The sequence below is a fragment of the Balaenoptera physalus genome, assembly GCF_965194825.1.
Source record: "Balaenoptera physalus genome assembly, chromosome: X".
In the NCBI taxonomy this organism is placed as follows: domain Eukaryota; kingdom Metazoa; phylum Chordata; class Mammalia; order Artiodactyla; family Balaenopteridae; genus Balaenoptera; species Balaenoptera physalus.
The window spans coordinates 19043865-19070104 of record NC_138903.1 but is presented as its reverse complement, the minus strand read 5'-3'; the positions used below and the strand labels follow the sequence as shown (position 1 = coordinate 19070104).

Here is a 26240-nt window from a genome sequence, read left to right as displayed (position 1 = left end):
TCATTATTTAAGACAAAAAGCAAGGGAGGTGTGTGATTAAAAACACAACCTGTAACCAATATTGAAATTATAGCTACATTCTACTTTATATCCAGTCTTTAGTGTTTTCTGTCTCCCTAACAATCTTTCTTCAAAATCAGACAATACAGTATTAAGAGAATATTTGTTTACTGCTTTCTAGATTTTTCCTTTTTTTTTTTAATATATACTTGTTACATAACCAGCGAAGAATGGTGCCCTTAAACTTCACAAAAGTGACATATTTAAGGTTCTCTACTATTCTTTCTCTGACTTTTTGGTGCATGTCTTTTTATTCACATTGCTTGTATATCTTTTCCATCTATTCCCTTTAGACCTGAACTATAATTTAAGATATTATTGATGATTATGCTCTTCCAAACTCTTCGTGCTTGAACATAATTTATCTAGACAATAAATAAAACAGTAAAAAGTGCTGCAACATTTTTCTTTATTTTCAGCTTGCTCCTTTTTTTCCTTTAACACAATTCCATATTCGGGGAATATCTTCCCCTGGCCCACATACTTCCTACCTGAATGTTCTTAAAAATAAAACTCATGGCTTTTAGAAACTCTTCAGGAAATTACTCTAAGACCCTTAAAATGACTGAAGAAGATTAATCTATCTTCTTCTGCACGATATTGGTAGTCATTATCTAGGCTCTCTGCCTATATAATTTAAGATATTAGGGCACTGAGGTGCACATTTTGTACAGCTCTTAAGTTACCGATGGTGTGCAATGGATGTTAGATTTAAAAAAATAAATTTAAAATACATTTCTTGGCAGATTTCATTTTGAAAGCATCAGTAAATATCTTAGCCAGATAACCTGATATGTACTGTAGCTACTAGGTAACATTTTATCTTCCCCACCCTCAGCCCCCTAAAAAAAAAAAAACCCTAGGTTTTGCTTTAGATTTCTAAGACCAAGCTAATAAATGTGTAAATTAAGTAAGAATGCTGATAGGTTATCCCTAAGGCAATGAAAAAGAGCACATTATAACTTCATTGAGTACATGGTGGCACCAAGAATGCATGGCTAGAAAAGAGGACTCTTTTAACTGCCAAGAGGGAAATCAGCAGGATTAGGGGATAAAGCTTTCAAAAACCTCACCTAAACTGCCTAGTATGGCAAAGGAAAGAGAACTATTAGAAGCAGACTTCAAGCTGCATTAACCAAAACCGTATTTTAGTGTTATGGCAGATGATTTCTGAATAAAGAATAAATATAATATCTTTATATTTTGTCCCACACTTTTATGATTTATACTCCTTGAAAGCTGCATAGGCTGACACAATTTATAATTTAATTTCACTGAGGTATTATAAGGCCTATACCTCAGTCAGCTTCGAAACTGCTAATTGGGATAATAGGAAATTAGTTGTCTTCTCCCAAATGCCAGTGAAGTAGGTCAGGATAATTAATATTCAAGCTGACTTTTCTGTCAAAGGAAAACACAACAGGTCTCATCTGTGTACTTTTAGTATCATCCACTTTAGACTAAAAGGAGTTCAGCCTCAGAAAAATCACAGTATGACTCAGTTAAAGAATTGAATTTCAAAATAAGACAAAAGGTAGTTCAACCATGAGAACGGAGATTGAAGTATGCTCTAAAGAAGACTACATTTACACCTCAGAAGCAGGGCCAAATTCCACCTGTACGAAGAAAATGAAAAAACATCTAGGTCACAGATTTAGGTACATCTTGCTTCTTAGATTGCTCTGTAAACTCATAAGCACTATATAATATAGATCACGAAAGGGGTTTGGTTGGTGACGTAATTCTTCACCCTTAAAGCTGAAGATAAGCTATATTTTCATATTTTCTCCCATGGCTCCTTCTGCTCACTTGCCTGGCACTTCGTATTTTTAATTTCTTGGCAAACTGAGAAAAATGTTTGGAGCTAGGGACGTGAAACTTATTTGCTCTGCAGGTCTGTACTTGATTAGTGCAAATTCGCTTTAGTAGGTCACAGTGCATGCTGGCCTCGAGCAGGACAGTTAGTAACACACCACTGCTGGTCTTTGATTCTAACAAGCACGGGAGCCTGCTGACCGGAGCGGTAGCACAGTGAGAGCTCCGGGCGGAGGGCACGCTGTAAGTGTGCTTCTTTCCCATGTATAATTTTGACTCTACTGACAGAACACCAAACAGCTTGATTTGAATAGGCAGCCTGGAATACTTACTCCTAATGGCCGACTCAGGGCAGTCATGAACAAGACACTCCTTAACTAGACCTTGAAGATTCTTTTGAAAACACTGATTTTAGAGCTGATATTTCCCAAAGGAGGTGCTCATCAAATTGCACACTCCTAAATATTAGAAACAGTAATGCAGAAAAACCATCATTGTGAAGGCGAACATGTACTCCATTAAGTTAAGAAGCATCTTCCAGGCAAGCATGAAACGTACTGCCCTGTTGAGAATGGTTTAAAGGACACTGAGACATCAAGTGGCAAGATTATAGAAAAATACCCAGAAAGAAATGGGGCCCTGCAAGGTAGTGCAAGGCCACCTTTAGTGAAACAGATCCGACTGAAATAACACGAACTACCCCACGATATCGAACCGCAAAGACAGAATGTGCAATAATACCAAGTTTACCGACACACTTCCTAGGGTGGTTCTGCCTTATCGCAATCATTCCACAAAGAGAGAGCCTGCTGAAAAAGATGGAAAGTATTGAATAACTGCCCACTTGACTCATTTGGGAACCTAAAGGAAAAACCCACCAACTTGGGAGTACATCTGTATGGTTAAAAATACATCCAATCAACAAAACAGCAAAAAACAGACACTAGAAGAAAAAATAATCGAACGCCATCTAACTAGGGATGCTCTGTGGGCTAGTGGAGCCTGAAGGAAGGGTGAGCCCAGGGCTAGGTTTGCCTTTCAGGTCCTAGGGCACGTATTCTCCATTCTAGTCCTCCCTACACAACGCCCAGGAGGAACTGCTAAGTATCTGGCCAGTTGAAAAAGACAGCCTCAAAGACTTGTACCCGTGGCAATGATGGAATGTGTTGTGAACAGGATTCTCTATTTCAGAGGGTTGTGCCTAATTTCAACACAATTTATTTTAAAATGGCAGAGATGAAGTATTTTCCCCAATGCGTTTGTAGAATGCTGAATAAACCTCACATACTTAGTTGTAGCAGTTGTGCAGCACCTGGACAACAGTGGAAAGGAGGTTTCTAATGCATCCTTAGTTAAGTTTTAGGAAACAACTTATACTAATCATCTTAATATTAAAAATATATTATCGTGCTTGCCAGAACTCCTACAGAGGCCTAACAGGGTTCCTAGATCTTTCCTCCACAAGACTCTTCTATAATTTCTAATAGACGTGAGTGTTGTGAGGGCGTGGCAGGTAATCACCTTTCCTGAACCAACAGTATACCTTTTATAAGGCTCCTCATGGAGATTATGGCTAAAATATACTTTACATGGAAACTGCTTTAACATATGAATTTTATTATAAGCAACTCATAATTTGATAGTAGAAAAGGTCCACTGTATTTTCTTGTCGATTATCTCCAAAGTAACCCTCATTTTAAATGAGCCAAGCTTCAAATTGACATGAGGCTTCTGACCTGCTGGTAGCCTGTGAGCTTTGAGTTGTTTTTCCAGTTGTAAAGAAGAACTTACACTAATATATCCTGTAATCAAAGTCTCCATACTGTGTGAAATGGGCCGAAGAATACAGTCTGTTTGTATCCTTTAAAAAGAGAAGTCTAATGCCCTAGTAGGACCAAAGCAGTAACTGTAGTTTCATCAGCACCGGCTTGGGTGATCTGCACTAATTGGCCCATACTTCATTTTGAATAAAGAGATTTCATACTATTTCTTCTATACTATTTTTGGGGGTATTTTATATTCAAGTCTTATAGCCAGAACTAGATTTTCTTTCTAAGTAAAATAACTGAGTTATAGCCTTTCTCTTAAACTAGCCTGGGTTTCTGGACTGGTATATCACATTAGTTATAAACAGAAGCTTGGTATGGCATGTTGGATAAATAACTTGATAACTAGTAAACATATTCTTTTAATGCCAATCAGAGGGTTACTTAATTACTTGTCTCTCTCAAGAGTTGATTCACATAAATTGAGCTTTGCAATCAACATACATACCAAGAAAGTAAATGGATGCTTTTGGCAAATTGGTTTCTAGAAACAGATTCTGCTATTTGAAGTTGACAGAAATGCTATGTAAAATTTCTTCTTCGAAAAATTCTTTTGGATTTTTCCTTTCAATCTTCTCATGGTGAAAAGGGAAGTTTTATATGTATGTATGTGTGAGTGTGTGTATGTGTATTCACTTACTTATTCAACCAAGGTTCTGCTAACACCCTGCTTGAAGCATTTATAGCTTCTTAACCCAAACTCAGGGGGCAACAACTGTGGACCAAAGGGATGATGCATGCAAGTGAGAAGAAAGTGGATAAGAGGAGGAAGAAAAACAAATGAATGCCATCAACCTTAAAAGGCAGATGGGCCAAAAAAAAAATTATTTGCTCTAGCTGTGGGTGTCCTGGGATGTAGGCTTCATTACTCATCTTTTTTTCCCCCAATTTACTCAAGTTCTGAAAGCGGGACACCAAGGGATACCTGACTTCCTATGCAGCAAAACCATTATTTTAAGAAAAAAGGGAAACAAAATTCTATTTTCTTAAAATAAGAAGTCTGAAAAGGTTAGGAATGTGTGTATACAGGCTGAGAATCTCCATCAGCATACTTACTTTTGTCTCCTATGTTTTCCCCTGCTGCCTCCCCTTCCTCCTCCTCCTCCTCCTCCTCTTCCTCCACCTCTGTGGGCTGCACGTCATCCTGCGGGTCACAGGCACTAACCGGCGCGTTCAGACAGCAGTGGTTGAACCCGCTATCTCGCGGCAGAGTAAAACTTCGAGGCTTGCCCCCGTTTCCATTTAACACTTGCATCCTCTCGCTCTCGGCTAAGGGGTACGGCCCATAGTGATCCTGTAGGTGGCACTTCTGAGTTGGAAGGGTGGACTGCCGCCTGTGCTCTGGGGAGATGGCCGCGGAGTCAGAGAAGACGGAATCCTCCAGGGGCAGAGTCTGAAGATAGTGTAACCCTGAGCTCGTCAGAGGCGTCTCGATTAAATCCTGCCAGGAGCGGCGCTGACTGGCTGTCTTGCGAATGGGGGACACCACACTGCTCCCAGTCAGTTCCTGGCGAAACTCCTCATGGGAGGACTGCGACTGAGAGGTCTCTGTCGAGGAGAGCCGGCTGTGTTTCGCTTCCACATAAGGACTGGCACAACTCATCTGTGGAAAGGAGCCTCTGATCAGTCTCCACAGAAATAGCAGACCATGCCTGTCACCAAGGAACACATTTGATTTCCACCATCTCAAAGTCAGGCCCCAGCTGACACTTTAAGAGACTGAAACGTGGATGTATTGAAATACAGCTACGCTGGGCTCTCGTGAAAAATGTGACATACTAGTGCAAACTTTTACAACAAAGTATAAGGCAACATGAGTGCCTATGTAAGAAATATTTAGCAACTAAAAAGAAAAAAAAATCCTAAGTTTTGAAATCTCTATGCATTCAAAATCCTGAAGAATTGTTGCCAAATTCGTATTTCCAGATTTTATGGAGTCTGGGGATGAGAGCAAGGAGACAGGATTTTGGATGTGAAAACAAGGTGCCTCTAATCGGACACAGGCCTTCCTCTTCTTCATAGGTGAATGTCTCCTCCTAGAGTGTCAAGGATAAGCTTTCTTATAGTCTTGTCAGTTCTGTGGCACTTTCTAGAGAGTTAAAAATGTAGGAAGGATGAGATTACACCCTGATGGGAATTAGCATTTGCCTTGAGCATAGCCACTTCAGAGCACATAAACACAAAAGAAAAATGGAATATTCTTCTCCTTGGAATTTAAAGTTTGGGAATATATGTTACAGCACAAAGCACAACCAAGAAAAAGGACAGGCATCAAGTGAATGCTATAAAAGACTTGCAGGCACCCCTACCGGGACAAGCCTTACTCTAGCTCTGGGGGCTAGCAGACCAGCCCAGGCCCCTTCCAGGCAGGAGGAGCCAGATTTGTTAGATGTGATCATTACGATTGAGGCTGAGGTTGTGGCCAGGAAAAGCCCGACTAAGGTGAAAGTACACCTTCCCCTCTGGGTAAAGGAGAAGTTAAGTGGCATCTTCTGTGGGCAGCCAGTTTTTCTTCCCACATGTTAATCACAATATGAGTGGTTTCCTTCTTGAAATTCACAAGTTGCTATGATTAAAGAGCGGTTTGGTCAAGCTGCAGTTTCCCTTTCTCCCACGTTTACAAATATTTTAAAGGAACTATTTAGACCCTGATGTTTTAGGGAAAGAGGGAAAATATGATATAAACTATACCTTGTTACTGACTTCATTATTTCATTTGTCTGTTGCACTTGGTACACTGCAGCATCTATTAAGGAAATGTGTATATGGAGAGGAACAATTCTGCATTTCTGTCTACTTTTCTCCTTTTTCCCTTAGGTAAGAGATACTGTCATCAAACATTTCAATTAAAAATGTGACTTCCCTTTTAGTCCTTAGCCAAAAGTATTCATTCATTCATTTCAGAAATATTTATTGAGCACTTAATAAATAAGTACCAGTGCTGTGCCAGGCCATAGGGATGTATAGATGAATAGAAGGGGGTCCCTGTTTTCAAAAAGTTCACAGTCCAGTCCAGTGAGCTGTTCACAGTCCCAAATATTCTGATTTAATATCTCTGGATGAGGCCTGAGCATCTGCATTTCTAAAACATTCCAGAGGTGATTCTCATGCACAGCCAAGGTTGAGAAGTGGCCTAGAATTATATGAACATCTTGCATAGCACCCTTCTTGTTAAAAATCCCCTGGAGTAATACGGAGGTAGAATTAGGTGGCTGCTGTTGTCACTTAAATCCAGCTTCCATTTCCTATTTGGAAGACTCAGTCTCAAGATAGGCAGAATTGACTCTTATGGTACTGTGACCATGCAATGTATTGCCTAAAATGTGACAGCATTGAGACTCTTTCGGTAATTCTGATGGGAAATGGGCATGAAACAAACCAGGACAGTTGTAAAGATCAAGGTACAGTCTATACACAGAATAATTTACACAGGTTTAAGAAGTCTTAAGAAGAAGAGCACCACATAAACACATATACATTAAACCAGACCCCATGGCTGCCTGAAAAGCTACATGCCAAAACATGTTCAATACAGATATAATATAAATTTTTACAATTGCTTCTAAAGGACATAGGAATTAACTTTGTTAGTGTAGAATAGATAAGGTCAATTTATATATCTTTTTCTAAGAAGACTTTTTGTTGTTGTTGATATTTTCATGAAGGCTACTCTGACACAAATGGTATGTTTTCTTAATAAAACTGGTAAGATATTTACTAGTGTGGAATCTGTGGTGACTGCTTCTCCTGATTAAATATTCTTTGTATACTTAAAATTTTTTTCCCTTATTGCTTTTAGACTCCCTGTTTTCTTTCCCCCTAAAAACACCAAGGTCTGACATGTAATTAACTACATAATGTTTTTTAACATACAAAGGGGATGTCTCAGGTCAAAGAATCTGATGCTATATTGAGTATATTCCTACTGGCAACTTACGGAGGGAGGCCGTGGGTATGTATCGTAGGGGGGTGGAGGGCTGTCCTGTTTGGGTGTTGATGGAGTATCTGCTTCTTCCTTGTCACTCTCACTCCAGTAATCTGAAAATTCACACACATGGATACATCAACATCCCATTAAAAGTTTCTAGCCATATTTTCAGGAACACACACTACCAGCTAACAAAAGGAAGTTTAAATTCCATTCTGACACTCTGCTCCCCAGCACTCGCTACTCCAGGCCCACCAACTTTTATTTTCAGTTGGGTTTTGAGGAGGAAGGAAGAGTACAATCACCTAATTCCAACCTCCTTTTAAAGCAAGCAATTACACATAGCCACAATTTTAGGTAGGGCAATATGCCTCCAGTGGGGTGCTGGAGCTGACTTGTCACAGCCTGAGAAGGCTGATTATTAAATTTTCGGGAATTTTGCCAACGGTTGATATTGCATTGGGAGTTCAGAATCAGCCGTGGTGGGAGTACTTATACCATGGAAATTGGCAAACACTACAAATTAAATTTTGCTCTGTTGTTGTCATCGTCAAAAAAAAAAGGAGTTAAGACAAAGACACTGCATAAGTCAAATAAGGTTTAGGGTATTTTAGATTCCAGACCAAATTACTTAAAGCTTCAATTAATGAATGATGTCACATGATGCCTCTTAAAGGTGTATCATTTTATCCTAAAGATGAACACTCAAAGAAGAAATACATAGGTTGAAAAAAAAAAAAAGAAATACATAGGTTGCTGTAGATCTCTACAGGTATAAACAGCTTCAAACATAATGTTCTCAATCCTCTTCTGTGGCTTCAGTTCACTGGTTATCTAACAGTCGCTGTTTCCAGAGTCAGGCTGACATGAATCTCTATAACACCATACTCCCACCTCTACTTGGAAACACATGGCAAACCCTGATTCTTGCCAAACGCAAAAGGGCAAATCTGCTGATGTGGGCTGTAAGTTTCAAACTTCTAGAACTACTTAAAAGGGTAGAAAATGTAAGCCTCTAGACAAAGTGACTTGGCAGACCTCAGGCAAGAGGGAAGGGGAAAAACTCCGAGAGATACATTAGTCAAGTAAGTAAAATACAGCACAAAGGCCAATCATCAGAATCTGTTCTACCAATATCTCAACCACCCTGTAACTGCTGGGTTAATTCTTTATGTGATTTACAAGGAAAAACCTAGAAGTATTATCCATATGAATTTCAAATGATAAAAGAAAAGTTATTAAAACAAAAGTTTCCTTATTCTTATGAAAATCTAAATCACAAAAGAACCTTAACTAATATTCAGATGTAGGTGAAAAATCATGGCACGTATTTTTACAGGTACCCTTATCCACCCAGGAATTCCCATATTGTAATATTTTTATATATTTTCCTTGTGGTGCTGATTAATAAGTACAGCTAACATTTACTGAGTACTTACTATAATATGCCAAATAGAAAGTAGTAGAACTGCGGTTTGAACTAAGAAATTGCCTTGCTCTAAGCCTCGAAGGGCCAAGTCACTGGGACTCTTTGTACGACTTAGCGGGAGAATTTAATGTGACATATATTCATGATCCTTCAAGCCCCCCTCCTCCTGCTGCTCAAAATTCTTTAGCAATAGAGATTATTATATTCAGGCCTCAAAATACAAGGTCTCTGAAAATCCAATTCCTACTTTAATTATTCCCTTTGAGTAAAGGATAAGCAAACACTAGTTAACTTAAATTTGAGATCTGGTTTTTACATTGGGTCACATCAGTGATGGGCAGCATACTAAGTCTCCCCCTCAAATATGAATTGATATAGTTGCCCAGAAACGGACCCAGTAAACACTGGTGGGAAAAGCATGAACTATATACTCGCGCAGATGTAGGTTCAGTGCTTGGCTGTACCAATTACCATTTCTGTGCTCTTGTGATGGTTACTTAATCTCTTTGAGTCTGTTTTGTCATCTGTAAAAGGGGGCTAATAATAACCACCTTTCAGAGTTGTGTGAGTGGGCTACTAAGGTAACATATATTCAAGCGCTTTGCATCTTGAAAGCACTCAATAAATATTAAGATCCCTAATATTGGGTGGATTTGTAGGTAGCATGCCAGGACAGTCTGACCCAGATCACACAGGAGATAAATGCCTAGTGTTCATCTTCTTAGACATTAGTTTTTTCTTGTAGCAAGTTCCAGCAATGAAAAGTGAATTCTGGAGCTCTGGGGCCTCAGTTGGGTAGTTCTGTGGGAGCTTGAAATACTACTGGGAAATTATTGCTGGAGGTGGAGGTACTAAGCACCCCCTCACCCTGCTCCCAAGCAGTAGGCTTGTGAAGATCATTCTGCTCTTACCCTTCCCACTATTTCCAGAAACTATGGCACCTGTGCTGAGCTCCCCCTTCACCTTTGCACTGAGACCTTGGGTCTCAAGGAGTTAGCACCTCAAGGGGTCCTATGAGCACACTGAGAAGGAGATGATCACCATTTTATCAAGATCCCTATAGCTATCATTACAAGTGGCAGATTTAGGAGATTCTCTCTCTCCTCAGCCCCCACCCCCCCACCGCAACCCCTGCTAAATTAGGAAGAATTCTAATCCTTTATTTGATGTAATTCTTGGTTTATTAAAGAAAAAACACCATCAAACCAAAGTTTTCTTGGGTTGCCTAAGAAAAGGCTGAAATACCACTTTGCAAATTAACTTCATTTCACACACTAAGCTGTGTGTCTTTGAGAGAGCAATGCCAGGGAAGAGGCTACACAGAAAATTTAGGCATTTTGGGTTTGCGTGGAAAATTACAGGCACATTGCTGCCCAAAGGCTGAAACCAGTCTGATTTTCATTCTAAGAGCAAATTAATTTATTTTTCTTAGCTCTCTATTTAGCACAAAATAAATGGATACTTTTAATGTCTCTTGCAGTGATATTCAATTTTACAAGTAACTAATCATGAATAAACAGTGCCATCAATAGAAGAGGAAAATTTCTACTTTATTTCTCATGTTGATACAAAAGGATAATTTGAAATTGACTTTTTCATCTAGAACTATCAAAGAAATACAATGTATTTCATTCACTTTTATGTAACTAAAGCTTTACAAAGACCTCGTGTGTGATTGAAAATAATGTGTCATGAATGTCTGATTTGAAGCTGGAAAAATATAGAAAAATGATTAGCAGACAATTAGCTAAATTATGATCTTGGCAGAATTTAGTGTAACCCTGTTTTCTCTAAGTAAAACAATGCATAATGAAAAAGAACCCCATATCCTTTATACTTCTGTAGTTAAAGACAGCAATTCACTAAACTTTTATTTAAGTCAATGAAAGAGTCACTTCCAAGCTGTACTGAGTATTTAAATAGAAACAGTGTTTGGCAGTTATTCCTCTGCATCTTTCTGAAATATTCCCAATTCTCAAAGAGCTATATTTTGTATCAAGTTTAACTTCACTACTGAGAATGGTACTTAGATGTCAAACAATTCTATAGAAGTGTGGAACAGACACACGCATCCAGTAGTTGTCTATATAGAATACGTAAGACCTAATCCTGCATAAGGTAGGAAGTCTAATATGTTTCTGACCTATGTTAGAGTACCTGATGAATGTATACTCTAGGTGGAAATCTAAATTATTTCAGAGATTCTGGTTGTAGAGACCTGAACTGTAACTATTAGCTTCTACCTATGATTGTCTACCACGTTCCAGTAGGCACTAAAATAAATACTCACATGACAGACTATGGCAGCATGAATCCATGGAATGAGTATTTTTTGGAACGTGCATGTGCAATATGACTTACCAGTTCTTTCATCCATAATGAAATTTGGTTATATAATGCCAAGTACAAAGGAAATCCACTAAAATCAAGGCCATGCTCAGCTTCAAAGCAATGTTGAGTGATAAAATACAGAAGCCTGAAAATCCAAGGTTCCTTATTCATGCAAATTGACTTTTTTCAAGATTCATTCTCCTATTGGCACATTGCCCACACTTCTAATTCTTGCATCTTAAAAAACTGAGAAATAAATCTATATGCACTTTTAAAGAACAGTTTTCATGCTTTTTAAAGTAATTTGAAAAGGAAGGCTGGTGTGTGTGTGTGTGTGTGTGTGTTTGTGTATTTAGCTCCCTTACTATAATTGTAGGCCTATAAATTAAGTAGAAGTATGAAAGTGGAGAATAAACTTTTAACAATGAAGAAATGTGACAATAACTGGCCTGACACTTCATAGTCCTGGCCGGGATTTGCCTGTGCACAGTGATTTGATAGAGATGGTTTCCATGTTATTTGTGGAAGTACTCATGCTGTTTCCACTCCCAGGAATGTTTTATTTTATTACTTCTCATCCTGCGAGAACAGTTCAGATAATGAGTCCACATAATGTTTTTTTTCCCATTTCCCTCCTAGAAGGAATCTCTCCAGCCTCATTCCCATGGAATTTGGTTTGTACTTTCCCATGTTTCACTTTCCATATTGTACTAAGAGTATCTTTTCTACTAGAATTCAATGTAATTTCAGGCAGGATGGGTGCTTATTTCACCTTAATACAATTAGAGTGTTAGCTGAAGGCCTTATTCAGAAACACTTTAATATTTAACAAAATATCTTCTCTGCCTCTTCACCGCTAACTTTATATCAGGCTCACTGATTACTTTCTCCAAGTATTTCCTCATTAATCCTGCCTCCTTCTCAGGTTTTTAAAAAAATTTTGCAGCCACTTAGCAATTTTTTAAATCAGTTGCATGTGGTGCAAAAATTAGTACTCATTTACTTTATGTTGCTCTTTAATTTTTCTTAGGCAATTTCAAGTGTGAAATTTTTAGAGTCTCAATAAGATGCTGAATTCCCATTGGCAGTAACCATATTTTGCTCTTTCTTGGAAATCTTCCTGCCCTATCTCCTCACCCTTCACTGCTCTAGTCACCCCCATTCTCTCACCCCATGGCTCTAAGCCAGGGGTTGATAAACTGTGGCCTGCAGGCCAAATGAGGCTCTTTGCCTGTTTTTATACAGCCTGTGGATCAAGAATGGTTTTTACATTTTAAGTGGATAAAAAAAATCAAAAGAAGAATATTTTTCAAAATGTGAAAAATGTTATGAGATTCAATCTCAGTGTCCGTAAATAAAGCTTTATTGAAGTACAGCCACTTCCCTTCATGTGTCTATAGCAGAGTTGAATAGTTTCAACAGAAACCTTAAGGCCTGCAAAGTCTAAAATATTTACTATTTGGATCTTTACAGAAAGTTTGCAGACCCCTGACCTAAATATTTGCTGAAAGATTGGTTTTGGAATCTGGTTATCTTCTTTACATCTCTCTAACCGTTAGTTTTGAGATGTTTTAAAAAGTCTTCCCCGTGAGGAAACAGTAGGTTTTCAGAATCTTCATGTCGACCAACAGGTTATGTCCACTGGAGACACAACTAGAAATATGTGTATCAATGTGTGGAATCCTTTTAACTTCAGGATGTCTCAAAAGTTTTCAAAGAACTATTTATGCTTCCAAGGGATGTATAGCAAACATTCTTTGGGAAATGTGAAGTTACTTTTATTTTTAAATAAATTTATTTATTTATGGCTGCGTTGGGTCTTCGTTGCTGTGCGCGGGCTTTCTCTAGTTGCGGCGAGCAGGGGCTACTCTTTGTTGCAGTGCACGGGCTTCTCACTGTGGTGGCTTCTCTTGTTGTGGAGCACGGGCTGTAGGCACGCGGGCTTCAGTAGTTGTGGCTCGAAGGCTCTAGAGCACAGGCTCAGTAGTTGTGGCGCACGGGCTTAGTTGCACCGTGGCATCTGGGATCTTCCTGGACCAGGGCTCGAACCCGTGTCTCCTGCATTGGCAGGCGGATTCTTAACCTCTGTGCCACCAGGGAAGCCCTGAAGCTACTTTTAGAACGGTGACCACAACTTTTGTTAAGATTTCAATTTTGCATCAGGATACTGTATTTCATAAATGTGAGGTCAATACTAAGGCAAGTTCCATAAGATTACAGAGCTAACATAGTAACAGAACTGAAGAACACAAGCAAATGAGATAATCTATGGAAGAAGGGATCATTCATCTGAGCTCTCTGCATAAAAGAGCACTTAAATGTCTGTGAAACCACTAAGTAGAAAAAACAACTCACCACCAAGGACCTTGACTTGGGTCAATATAAAGGACCAATTCTAGGTTTTTTAATTTATTTTTTTAACATCTTTATTGGAGTATAATTGCTTTACAGTGGTGTGTTAGTTTCTGCTTTATAACAAAGTGAATCAGCTATACATATACATATATCCCCCCATCTCTTCCCTCTTGCATCTCCCTCCCTCCCACCCTAGGCTTTTTAATCTTTAAGATTTTTTTTCCTCCATAGGAAGTAGACTAAAGAAGATGGCAACAAACAGGAATGAGCTCCACATTAGCTGCTCCAAAAATTTGGGTTTATTTCCTGTTTAATTTACTAAACCTTACCCATAAGATGCTATGGTTTGGATTCAAAGTGCACAGAAGAGAAATAACCACAGACTGACATACGCATTTTCTCTCAAGTGATAGCAGTGAATCACTGTATAGGAAAACAGCAAGAAAAAAGAAGTGTAACACAATAGTAAAAAAAAAAGTATTTCTTTACCTTGTTCTTGCTTAATCCTCTCTCTTTCTGCATATCCTGCAGTCAGCATATTAATTCTGTTAAGCCACCTGAAAAAACAAATATTAAAATCAGTAACATTGCAACTGAATTTTTTATACTTTATACTTAACTATTTTCTTGGGAATAGTTATTTTAAAATGTATAAGAATTTATGGAATAATCCTAGATAAAGGGTGTGTTTTTTTGCTACTCTTAACACATGGAGTCTTCAATGAGCTATAATTTGCTGTAGTACAGACTGCTCCCACACTAAAGATGCTATTTCACTAGAAAAGTCTTGGGCAAACCTGTTAACATCTGTAACTTAAAGGGTTTTGAGATGACCAAAGCCCTATTAATTCTGTTGCTCTAAATGTAAAAGCACTCCAAATATTTTTGCTGTTCTGTTTCTTCAGAACAAATGCTCCTTTAGAGATATTTAAACAATATCAGATATAATTTGTCCTGAGAAGGGAAAAAATTATAGACCTTGCCTGTCAAAATATGTTTTACTATGAAATATTAGTTTTGATGAATCTCCTCTAAGTTTAATGATCCAAAGGGAAACACATCTCAGTAGTAGTATACTTTGGAAATTTGTCTCTAAATACAAGGGTATTAGGTTTTTCCAAAGACAAAACGAGCATATACAATTTTAACCTCTGTTTAGATCTTGAAAATTTATTTCCATGAACAATAGTAATTTAAAAATAAATCTTAGTTCTTTCCTCTTTCAGTAGAGTTGCTATTGCCAATGTAGGGAACTGCCTGAAGCAAAGCACTATTTCAATCTCCGTCTTTTGTCCCACCAGGTCACTCCCTGTGTTCATTATTCTGGATAACTGTTTACACTGCATCAGATTATCAAATCACAAAATCTTTAAACTCACCTGACAGTTTCCCACTGGTCAATCCTGAGCTATGATCCATATATTTTCCCAAATAAGAAAGTAAGGAAGAATCAACCTTCCAAACTAGCTTGAGTAAGTTTGGAATCACTAGTATAGTTAACATCATTAAGTTGTGGAATAATCTGATCGAAACGTTTTTAGGAAAAAACTGTGTTTGAGAAGTTTTTCTCCTAGGAGATTATCTCCCCTGTCAAGTGGAAGATGACTTTCTTTGAAGTGACTCATACGTTTCATCATTTATGCCAAGTGGTGTTAACTGTGCATCAGATACTTAGAATATCTTGAAAAGGGAGGGAGGAAAGTTGTTTCTCTAATGGACAAAATCACATCCATGGAAATTTAAGCTTTAATTTTAAGAATAAGTCACTTAAAGCACAACTTTATTTTGACAAAGCCTACAATGTAATGATCACCTAATGTAATGATCACCTCAACTATGGGAAGTAAAGAAGGGACTGGAGCAGAAATGAAAAAAAAATGGATCAAATGAATTCAGTAGCATGATATATACACACGATCCAGAAAATTATAAACTGTAAGTCAAGAAGTTAACTTCATGACAAATAACCTTTTAAAAATGACTCTAATCATTAGTAAAAGGTCAAAATTAAAATCTAGTCTATAGGTCATTTGTAGTAAGAAAGGGGTTGAATTTGTACTACAAGGTGAATATTAGCACTCTTAGGAAAGACTGGCTTGGTGCTTTTTGGGTGGAAATGATGTTGATACCACTAGAGGAACACTTGTTATTGAATTTTAATTCAGTACTTCATATTTACTACTTTTTAATATATCACTGAAATTTCATTTTATCAGAAGTCTTAAGAGCAGTGAGGTCTTCATGAGATGAATAAGGAAACTAAAAAGAGGCTTCTTAATTTTTCAGCTCAACAACATTTATTAAATGCCTGTTGTATGCTGAACAATGAGCTACGTTTTGGGGGTCCAAAAATGAATAAGACATAATTTCTGCTTTGGATGAGCTCCAGGATTCCTAAATTCCACAAGACAATTAAAAATTAAACTACTTTTAGGAAGAAAAATTCTGTCCACGATAAAAACTCTTTACAAAGTGTATGCATAAACTTGTATGTATAGACACAAAAGGCTGAATGCTACACAACTGTTGTTGCTGTCTTGGATAAAGTTGTCCTTAGGCCTCAGTTAGAAGATGCTTATCCAAACACTTGCTGCAGTTATGGTTTGGTGTTTATATGCTATTATGAACAGCAGATATATATGCATTAATTGAGTTAAGAAATATTAATGTGTGCCAGGTACTGTTCTAGGCACTGAGGATAGAGAGAGAGAGATCAATGAAACAAAGTATCTGTTTTCATGATGCCTGTATCTTCAGTGAGGGAGACAGACAATATTTAAGGATAAGAGGATTGGGCCTATGGTGAATGTTCCAATGAAGCTGTCAACAGCTGACACAGAATAACGTACTGAGAGGGAAACAAGAGTAAGAACTAGGGAAGAAATGTAAAATAATCACACTAAACAGAAACTGGTGAGTCCTGACAATTATAAGGACATATGTGCTGACATGAAAAGGAATACATAGGCCAAGTGAATTCAGTAAATAAGTCTCAGAATACTTGAGAAACATGATGTTTTGTTTTCTTCCCACAGATTTCACACAGGCTGGCAAAAAAGTTTTTTTTAATGTTTCAATGCTCATTTCTGAGGATGGAACAGATGGATTGGTGGTAGGGTGCTCAAAAGTATTTTTGCAGATTACCTCACAATCAAACTTAAAGCTACTCAAAAAATAGATGGTGAGATTTTAATATTCTAAGTTATATATATTTGGGTATATGTACATGTATGCGTGTGCATATGTATGTGTATACACACATGCGGATTTTACAGAAGAAAATTAAATCTAAGGATTGCTTTTTCATTCCAGTTACTAGGTCCTGTCAAAACTAGCACTACATTTAAAAAATACATATGATAATACTTTAGAAAGTATGAAATAACCAGGTAAGGCATTTATTTATAATTATTATAATATAATTATAATTATTTATAACTATATCATCTTTTGAAGGCTTAGGTACATGCCTTCAAAGGACTACATATAGAATGAACCAACACCCAGATCATCTTGCTGTTATGTAACAATCAGTTTATTAAATAAAGTTGTTGGAGGCTGTCTCTCCCCATCAATAATCCTCTGTGAATATTGCCAGCACTGACTCTCTTCTGTCCTACTGACAAGTAATTTTTAATAAACTTGCCTATTGAAAGTAGACATTAGGAATATGCTTATTCAAAAAATAAAAAGCAAGGCAAAACAATAAAAGTCCACTATACTTAAATTTTAAAAAAAGATTCAGTATTTCAGGACAATTTAATTCTGAAGGTTGTAGTACACCATGGCAAGGCTTACATAAAACAGCACTCTTAAATGTACCATGTGGAGATGACATACTTGATCAGATTTATTTATTTTTTTCTTTGACCCATTGCTTAGAAAAGGCAACAAAATGAAACATATGGGTTTGGTTTAGCTTCTTCTCTGATATCCTGAACCAGATACATCCACAGGAGTATTAGGGAAGAGTTAGTGACATCATACACTTCTGAGTTATTGCTAACACAGGGTAGAGAATGGAGATCAAGAATGGTTTTATAGTTCATAAAAATGCATTTTTGAACAGGCTATTTTCTAAACCTAAAAAGACCCTGATTAGCAAGTATCACAAATGATTAAATTATGTTAATTCCTGGATGGAAGTAACTGTGTTCTAGTGGATCTATCTTGTAGGAGAGGACATGATTATATATACCACTTATTTTCTGTTTGGTTATGATGTAAATCCTTCATATTTATCCTAAGGGCATTGAGCGCAATTGTGGTAAAATGGATAGTGAGTAACTACAACAGTAGAATTATAAAATAGTTAAAACACAAAATAGAGTACCACCTCTCCCCAACAAGTACATAAACATTTTCATTTTGAGAATAAGCTCTCCAAATTCTGATTGGCTAGTGTGAAATTTCAAGATTGGTAACATGCAAATCAAGAGAAGATTATGGAAACCAAATACAAGGCTCAGTTCACAGAACTAGAACAAACAATCCTAAAATTTATATGGAACCATAAAAGACCCAGAATTGCCAAAGCATTCCTGAGGAAAAAGAACAAAGCTGGAGGCATAACACTCCCAGACTTCAGACAATACTACAAAGCGACAGTAATCAAAACAGCATGGTATAGGCACAAAAACAGACATATGGATCAATGGAACAGAATAGAGAGTCCAGAATTAAACCCACACATCTATGCTCAATTAATCTTTGACAAAGGAGGCAAGAATACATAATGGAGAAAAGACAGTCTCTTCACCAAGTGGTGTTGGGAAAGCTGGACAGCTGCATGTAAATCAATGAAGTTAGAACACTCCCTCACACCTTGCACAAAAATAAACTCAAAATGTCTTAAAGACTTAAATATAATATGACAGCATAAAACTCCTAGAAGAGAGCATAGGCAAAACATTATCTGACATAAATCCCAGCAATGTTTTCTTAGGTCAGTCTCCTAAGGCAATAGAAATAAAAGCAAAAATAAACAAATGGGACCTAATCAAACTTATAAGCTTTTGCACAGCAAAGGAAACCATAAACAAAACAAAATGACAACCTAAGGAATGGGAGAAAATATTTGCAAATGATGTGACTGACAAAGGGCTTAATTTCCAAAATATACAAACAGCTCATACAACTCAGTAACAACAACAAAAAACCCACAACCTAGTCAAAAAATAGGCAGAAGACCTAAGTAGACATTTCTCCATAGAAGACATACAGATGGCCAATAGGTACATGAAAAGATGCTCAACATCGTTAATTATTAGAGAAATGCAAATCAGAACTACAATGAGGTATCACCTCACAGCAGTAGGAATGGCCAGCATCAAAACATCTACAAGCAATAAATGCTGGAGAGGGTGTGGAGAAAAGGGAACCCTCCTACACTTTTGGTGGAAATGCAGATTGGTGCAGCCACAATAGAAAACAGTATGGAAGTTCCTTAAAAAACGAAAAATAGAGCTACCATATGATCCAGAAATCCCACTCCTGGGAATATATCTAGAGAAAACCACAATTTGAAAAGATACATGCACCCCAATGTTCACAGCAGCACTATTTACAATAGCCAAGACATGGAAGCAACCTAAATGTCCATCAACAGATGAATGGATAAAAAAGATGTGGTATATATATATACAATGGAATATTACTCAGTAATAAAAAAGAATGAAATAATGCCATTTGCAGCAACTTGGATGGACCTAGAGATTACCATACTAAGTGAAGTAAGTCAGACAGAGAAAGACAAATACCATATGATATCACTTATATGTGGAATCCAAAATATGATACAAATGTGCTTATTTATAAAACAGAAACAGACTCACAGACATAGAAAACAAACTTATGGTTACCAAAGGGGAAGGGGGGGACAGATAAACCAGGAGTTTGGGATTAGCAGATACACACTACTATATATAAAATAGATAAACAACAAGGACCTACTCTATAGCACAGGGAACTATATTCAATATCTTGTAATAAACCATAATGGAAAAGAAAAGAAAATATATAAAACAATCACTTTGCTGTACACCAGAAACTAACACAACATTGTTAATCAATTATATTTCAATAAAAGAAAGGCTCAGTTCTCCTATTAATTATAAAAGATTTTATTAAGTTTTCTCAACACCTTTCTTTGCCCTCTCCTTGTATTCATATCCTTGGTTTGGAAAAATCACTCCTATACTCTGAAGTGTCAAAGAACAAGATTATTTATAAAAGCATATTAAGTGTCCATTTAGCAAGTTCAAGCACATTTATGAAGCTGCAAAATTTTGTGCTTACAAATATCTGAACACTAACTCTTTAGAGATATACAAAGAAAGTTATATGGCGTGAGAACCCAAAGTATATAAAAGGAATATATATTGAAAGCAAACACTTATATAGCACTTACAATTTAGCAGGTACTGTTCTAAGCCCTTTATGTGTTCTTATTTGCTCCTCATAAAAGTTCTATGGATGGAGATGGTTATTATCTCCATTTTTTAAAAAGAGTTAATACCTGACATAGAGAGGTTAAGTTCTATACCCAAGGTCACACAGCTACTAAGTGGGACATCTGGAATTTGGACAGCCTGGTTCCAAAGTTCATACTCTTAACTACTATGCTATTCTGCGTCTTCCTAACTGTTGGCACATCATATATGTAACATGCACTGCCAACTAAAGACCTGTGAAGGGGAAAATTTTGAATCTTAAATCCAATTTCTACAAATCTAGAAAACGGAAAGGAGAAAGGAAAGAAAAAGAAAGAAAGGATCAAACTCATAAGAGCCAAAATGGAAACAAGAAGCAGTATGTTGCAGATAATGAAAAAATATATATCCAGATTTTCCCAGAGCCACCAAATAACCACGTGCCATCTAATCACTTGGCTGCACAATCCTGTCCAGTGATAGAAGAAAGGTGACAGAGAGATATACCAACTACACCTATGCCTGAATTATTGAGATGGATATTCTGTCATAAATACTCAGCACTTGGAAAAGTCAGCTTTTTTTGTGGGTATCCTTTTTTCCTCACTTGGGAATAAATTTGAAGACCATTCCATTCTTGAAATGGACTTAAAAATTTTTTTTTTTCTACAGTGGATTTTTTTTTTGGCTTATGTATGGATTCTGGCACATTTTTGGTAAACTTGACGAAAAGTCAATGAGTTTATTTTGACTTTTTAAAATGCCATTCTTTAAAATTAGGTATGGCTACATGGAGTTATGGCTGGGTCCATTTTATTTTAAACTGATCTAGAAACTTCAGTGACATTATTCTCTAGGCATTGATGTGGAAAACAGAATTCTAAGCCTAACTGACTTTCTAAGTATTTTGAAATTTAAGTAACTTTACCTGTTCATATCATCAAGATGCTCAGCAGCAAAATAAAAGCTTTTGATTTTAGGATGACAGGCTTTGAATGCACTGCAAAAGGAAACAGAGTACATTTATTTATTTCAAATTGGGAAATAAGTTAGAACCAAACAATTTTTATGGATAAAAATTACCTCAGATCTAATCTGAGTTCACATATATAATGCTTCTGCCGTGATGACAGAAATGAGTGAAAAATTCAATTTTCTGCCCACAAAACTACTTTCTTATTACCTCAATTTGAAAGCATTAGACAAGCAACCTATAATTTAAAAGCTAGAAATTAAAAAAAAAACCAAACTATCCTTCCTTTCTTTCCCTCGCCCCAAATAAAATCAACTTACTATTTCTTGCGGCACTCACTGGCTCTATCAATTTTAAATTCAGGCAAACTGATGAATCCTTCTGCTTTTTCATCCTAAAGAGGCAACACTCTTGTTTAGGGTATTATATACAAAGGTTTGAAGCTGGTGCTACTATATAACTATGCCTTAAATATCTATACTAATAAATCAGTTCATTTAATCCTTTAAATTAGACATTTTAGAGATCAGAATTTCAGTCTTACCTGTTATAGTCCATTAAATTGAAGGTATATTTTGAACATTTAGAATAGTACAAATTAAAATACATACAGAAATGTTTAAAAATCCTTTTTATATTAAAGTAAAGATAGAAAAATTTTTAATTCTCAAAGTGAAACCTGTTTTATAAGTAATTTTTCCCTCAAAATGTATATACACATTTATAACATATAAAATAACTGTAGTCCACATTTACAATTCAATTTTCTACCATTTTAAATGTTCAGATATAAAATGTAGGGACATTTACTAATTCAATTCCTTTTCTGTCTCCAAAAAAAATCTCTTAAACCTGAATTAAATAATTATTTTGTGTGCTCAAGATTTTACAAATGAAGAGATTAATTTGATTTTCAAATATCTGAATTGGTTTACATGCTATACATACATAAAAGTCATGTTTCACTTGGAAAACTGAATGAAATCCATAAAATGCCCCTCCCCCTAATGTGGGATGGGAATACAAGATAGGAGAATTATCTAAAATCTTACGTCAGATGCAAGTTATTACAACTAGGCTAAGATTATTTTTGGCTAAACCCTTTAAATGTTGTTGTCCCTTTCATGTTCATGAGCCAACTCCTCAGACTTTTACTCCCAAACTTTGATCTGTGCTGTACCAGTTCATGGCTCCTTATATATCAAGTTCAAGAGACATTATACTCCCATCTTCCATCTCAAAGAAAAAGAATAGGGGTTCTCAATTCTTTTAGTGTGTGTGTGTATGTTTATATGTAAAACTTAATAAAATTTGATGCTAATGATAGCGACTAAAATGTGTGTGTTATATGCAAGAGCAGTATAACTTCCAATATTTTTCAATATTTGAGCATTTTTTTCTTCCAATCTTAGGGTAAATACAGTAGTCTCAAATTTCTTAACTTTGATTTGTGTTATGTTACCCTTGATGTCTTTAATGTTAAAATTAAAAATTTTGAACAATTTAAAATACTTTTGGGGTAGTTATGATCTCTCCATTAAACTTTGAAAGACAGAATAGCATTCAGCAGACAATCTACAAGTGATCTAAAATAAAGAGAAACATAAAGACGTTATGTTTTTATACTATTTGATTGGCATACAAAAAGTTTTTAGCCAGCACACTACATTAAACCACATACATTTTTATGAAAAAACAAGCTAACAATAGAAATTTTTGTTTAAAAAACTTAAGGTGAACTGATAGATGGCTATGGCAAACGAAGCAAATGTAGAGTTAAGGGAATATCAAAAAATAAGGTATACTGTATATCTGTTGTGATATGTGACAGGTTACATAATTACTCTGGATATAAATCTGTTTACTGGAAATGAAACAGGAAATCATAAGAACAATTTGCATGTATTATATACCCTCCCCCTGCTGTCCCTATTGGGCCAAATGAAATGAATACTTGAAGGTTTTTGAAACTAGTCTACTAGTTCATTTATTCCTTAAGAAAAACTGAAACAAATGCAGGTGGTATTAATTTAATTTACTTAACTTACTAAAGGACTTCCTCCCAAAAAAGCAAACAGAAAAAAATTTAAAACTTTGAACAAAAGCAAGACATTTAAAAATCTTTATCAAATTTCCATGTATAATCCTTTTGAGTAAGCTTTTGCTTGAATTAGTTTGGTATTTTTAATTAGATATACAGAATTTTACTGTACATTATCTACATTTCAGATATGTTGCTACATTAGAATAATTGAGACAACTGCCTTTCCAGAACCCCACAATGCAACCATTTTAAGAAGGCAGACTGAAAAATAACCAGCAGAAGTCTCCTGAATTAGCCTTAAGGTGATTATATGATTTTAAAATGTAAGTCTCAAAACGATGATTCTTTTGGTTAAAGATAAAATGCATGAGAAAACAAAATGTGCTTTGTCTTACCTCCTCATTAATATACCAATATAGGGATGCATCCTTTAGGACAAACCAGTATTTCTTCCATTTCTGTGAAAAATAACTCTTCGCATCTTTCTTTTTCCAAAGCCAGCCCTCACAGTCACCACGGCCAAGATCTTTGCAAGAAATCCGTCTTTTGCTCTTGCCGGCTATAGGACCTAAAGATAATAGTGGGTAAAAATGCTCTTTAAATTTTGTATAGGTGTGAAGGTAGAAGATTAATCTATAGATTATAAAAATAAGTCTGGATACTTAACAACCTTAAAAATTCTTATTTTCTCATTGTATCAGAATAAAAAACTATGGAAAATTTTAATACCTTTTCACCCACATGAGTGACATACAATTTAATCCGAAGTGCGTGATCCCAGCCTGAAAACCTGTTGAGACCATGTGTTGCAAAAGGTACCTTGTATCATAATTGACCTGAAGGAGAAACCGGTCTTGGTGGCTCTTGTGCTAGGGGGTTGTTCTCTTCCAAACCACACTGGGCTCAGGCAAGAGAGGATGGGTGAACTGTGCTGGTGATTATCCCAGTGCAAACTAAGCAGCTAAATGTTTCATTTCCTTTTCTTACCTTTGTTTTTCTTCTTTGATTTGTGCTGCAGAGAAGACTGCTGAAATGTCTGAAATCAAAGATAGGGAAGAATGTTATTTGATATGCAGGGTGCCATCGGAGTGCCAACAAGCTGCAGAAAACACTCAAAAGCTGAACGGTGACTCTGAACCCCGGTCAGCGAAAGTACCTTCTTTTTCCAAAGACTCAAAACAAATTCATATATATCATGCCGCTAAACTTTCTAATTTCTCATGAAGCAGGAGAGAATAATATTATCTTTGTCTTTATTTTGTAGGCAGAGAAATAGGGACACAAAGCAGGCCTGAAACTGAGGGCTCATATATGCAGAGCACTACCTTTCTTAGGGGTTTATAGTGCTTTCTCAGGCAATATCTCATTTGATTCTCACAAAATCTTATGAAGTTGTCAAGCAAGTATGACTATCACTTGTTCCTTTGAATTTCATTATATTCCATAAGCCACCATCAGCTACTGATCTCCTGGGCCATCTCCTTCAGTTGCTAAATATTTCAGCACTTGAATCAATATTTTCTTCTCACACCTACTTCTGTCTCTATTATGGGGAACTAATCTTCATGTAGGTGATGTCAGTATGTTGGTTCCTCAGTCCCTCATCTCCAATGTTTTTTACTTCTCCACTCTTCTCCACTCTTCCATGGGTCACCCCCATGACCCTATGTTTGTTACTCTTAAGCATACTCCAACAACTGCCTCCATTATCTCCGTTTTACATAGTATAATACCTCCAACCCAGCAATTTTTAGGAAATCTTCATTGAGGCATCCAATTTATTGACTTTACCACCTTTTGTGCCTTTATTTCTCTTCTTCCACTTGCTTTCCATGGGACATCGTTATAACCATTTCCTTGAGCTATATACTTCCTGCATCATACTTGCCTAGCTAACAACCATCCCAGTTAAACCCACATATCAGTCTATTCCACTCTAAGGACCAGAATAGCGTAATGTCTTAATAGAAAAACCCACAACTGTATGACTGGTCTAGCTTTCAATTAATGACTATAAATCACTGGTTCCAGTCAGACAGTCTACTAAACTAGATTGTTCACTGGTCTAAATAAGGTTAATTATGTTCATATGATTAGCTAGCTAACAGGGTAGAGAGATAGCATGTGTAATTTTAATTCACAGATAATCCTTCAAAATGAATTTTAGGTAACAGATTCTTCTTTATATCTGTAAGGGGCAATTGGATTTTGTCTACATAAAATTTGCTGGCCTTGGTTTTATAAAGTAAATTCGTATTCTGTGACATACTTCCTTATTTAGTATCTTTGCTTGTAAAATAACATTCTACTTACATAATAATTTTCATGATTTATATATGGTTTACATAATTCTTAGGAATATAATATTATGGGTGGATATTAGTCCTAAAGATAAGGGTCAGATAATTGGCTGACATTCAGTGTAACGCAGAAATAATCACCCAATTGTCAAAGCAATATAAATACATATATATGCGGGGGTGTGTGTGTGTATAAAACTTTGCAGGATCCATGGCTACAGAAATTCACAATCAATTTTGGAGACAGAGCATAAAAGATAAAAGCCATCATGCTATGTTAATTTTCTTGAGTGCACTTTGCTTCAAAATAATAACTCAAATAATAACTCAGGCTAGTGTGCTTAAGTATAGTTAATTTACATATAGTTATTTTCCCTAAATTGTTTGGCTGTAAAATTACTGATTGGGTTTTTTTCCCTTTGTGTTCCCACAAGTAATCATTATAATTTTACAGCTCATTATTTTTAAAAATGACAAAGATGGGGGTGGTTTGTTTTTAGGAAGCTACATGGGTAACAGACAGCTCAAAAGAATTGAGTTATATAATGTACTTCCTATGCTTTTTGCACATTATTTCTTAGAACCTGAAGGTCTACTTTAAAATCTACACAAAAACATATTTTATGCTCTCCAGGTTTTCTTTTTTAACAAGATTATCTTTTCTTTCCCTATAAGAATATATTCTCATACTGATCATGATTGCAGAGCATAATCAGTATACATATTGTTGGAACCTAAGAACTCCTAG

General features: G+C 36.3%; 1 protein-coding gene and 1 long non-coding RNA gene across 6 annotated transcripts in view; one reads left to right on the top strand and one right to left on the bottom strand.

Annotated features, from left to right (window-relative positions):
* The window catches only part of CNKSR2 (connector enhancer of kinase suppressor of Ras 2), a 258934-nt gene that overhangs the window by 39726 nt on the left and 192968 nt on the right, over positions 1-26240 (bottom strand). For all 5 annotated transcript variants that reach the window (XM_082446969.1, XM_082446965.1, XM_082446966.1 and 2 more), the window contains 7 exons: positions 24180-24228; positions 23588-23760; positions 21469-21542; positions 21104-21175; positions 14234-14301; positions 7639-7739; positions 4758-5304 (listed from right to left, as the gene is read on the bottom strand). In XM_082446969.1, the coding sequence (XP_082303095.1) occupies positions 4758-5304; positions 7639-7739; positions 14234-14301; positions 21104-21175; positions 21469-21542; positions 23588-23760; positions 24180-24228 (1084 nt within the window). The remainder of the gene's footprint in view (positions 1-4757; positions 5305-7638; positions 7740-14233; positions 14302-21103; positions 21176-21468; positions 21543-23587; positions 23761-24179; positions 24229-26240) is intronic.
* Positions 1-26240, top strand: part of LOC309652982 — a 122858-nt gene that overhangs the window by 75954 nt on the left and 20664 nt on the right. The gene's annotated exons all lie outside the window — the stretch shown is intronic.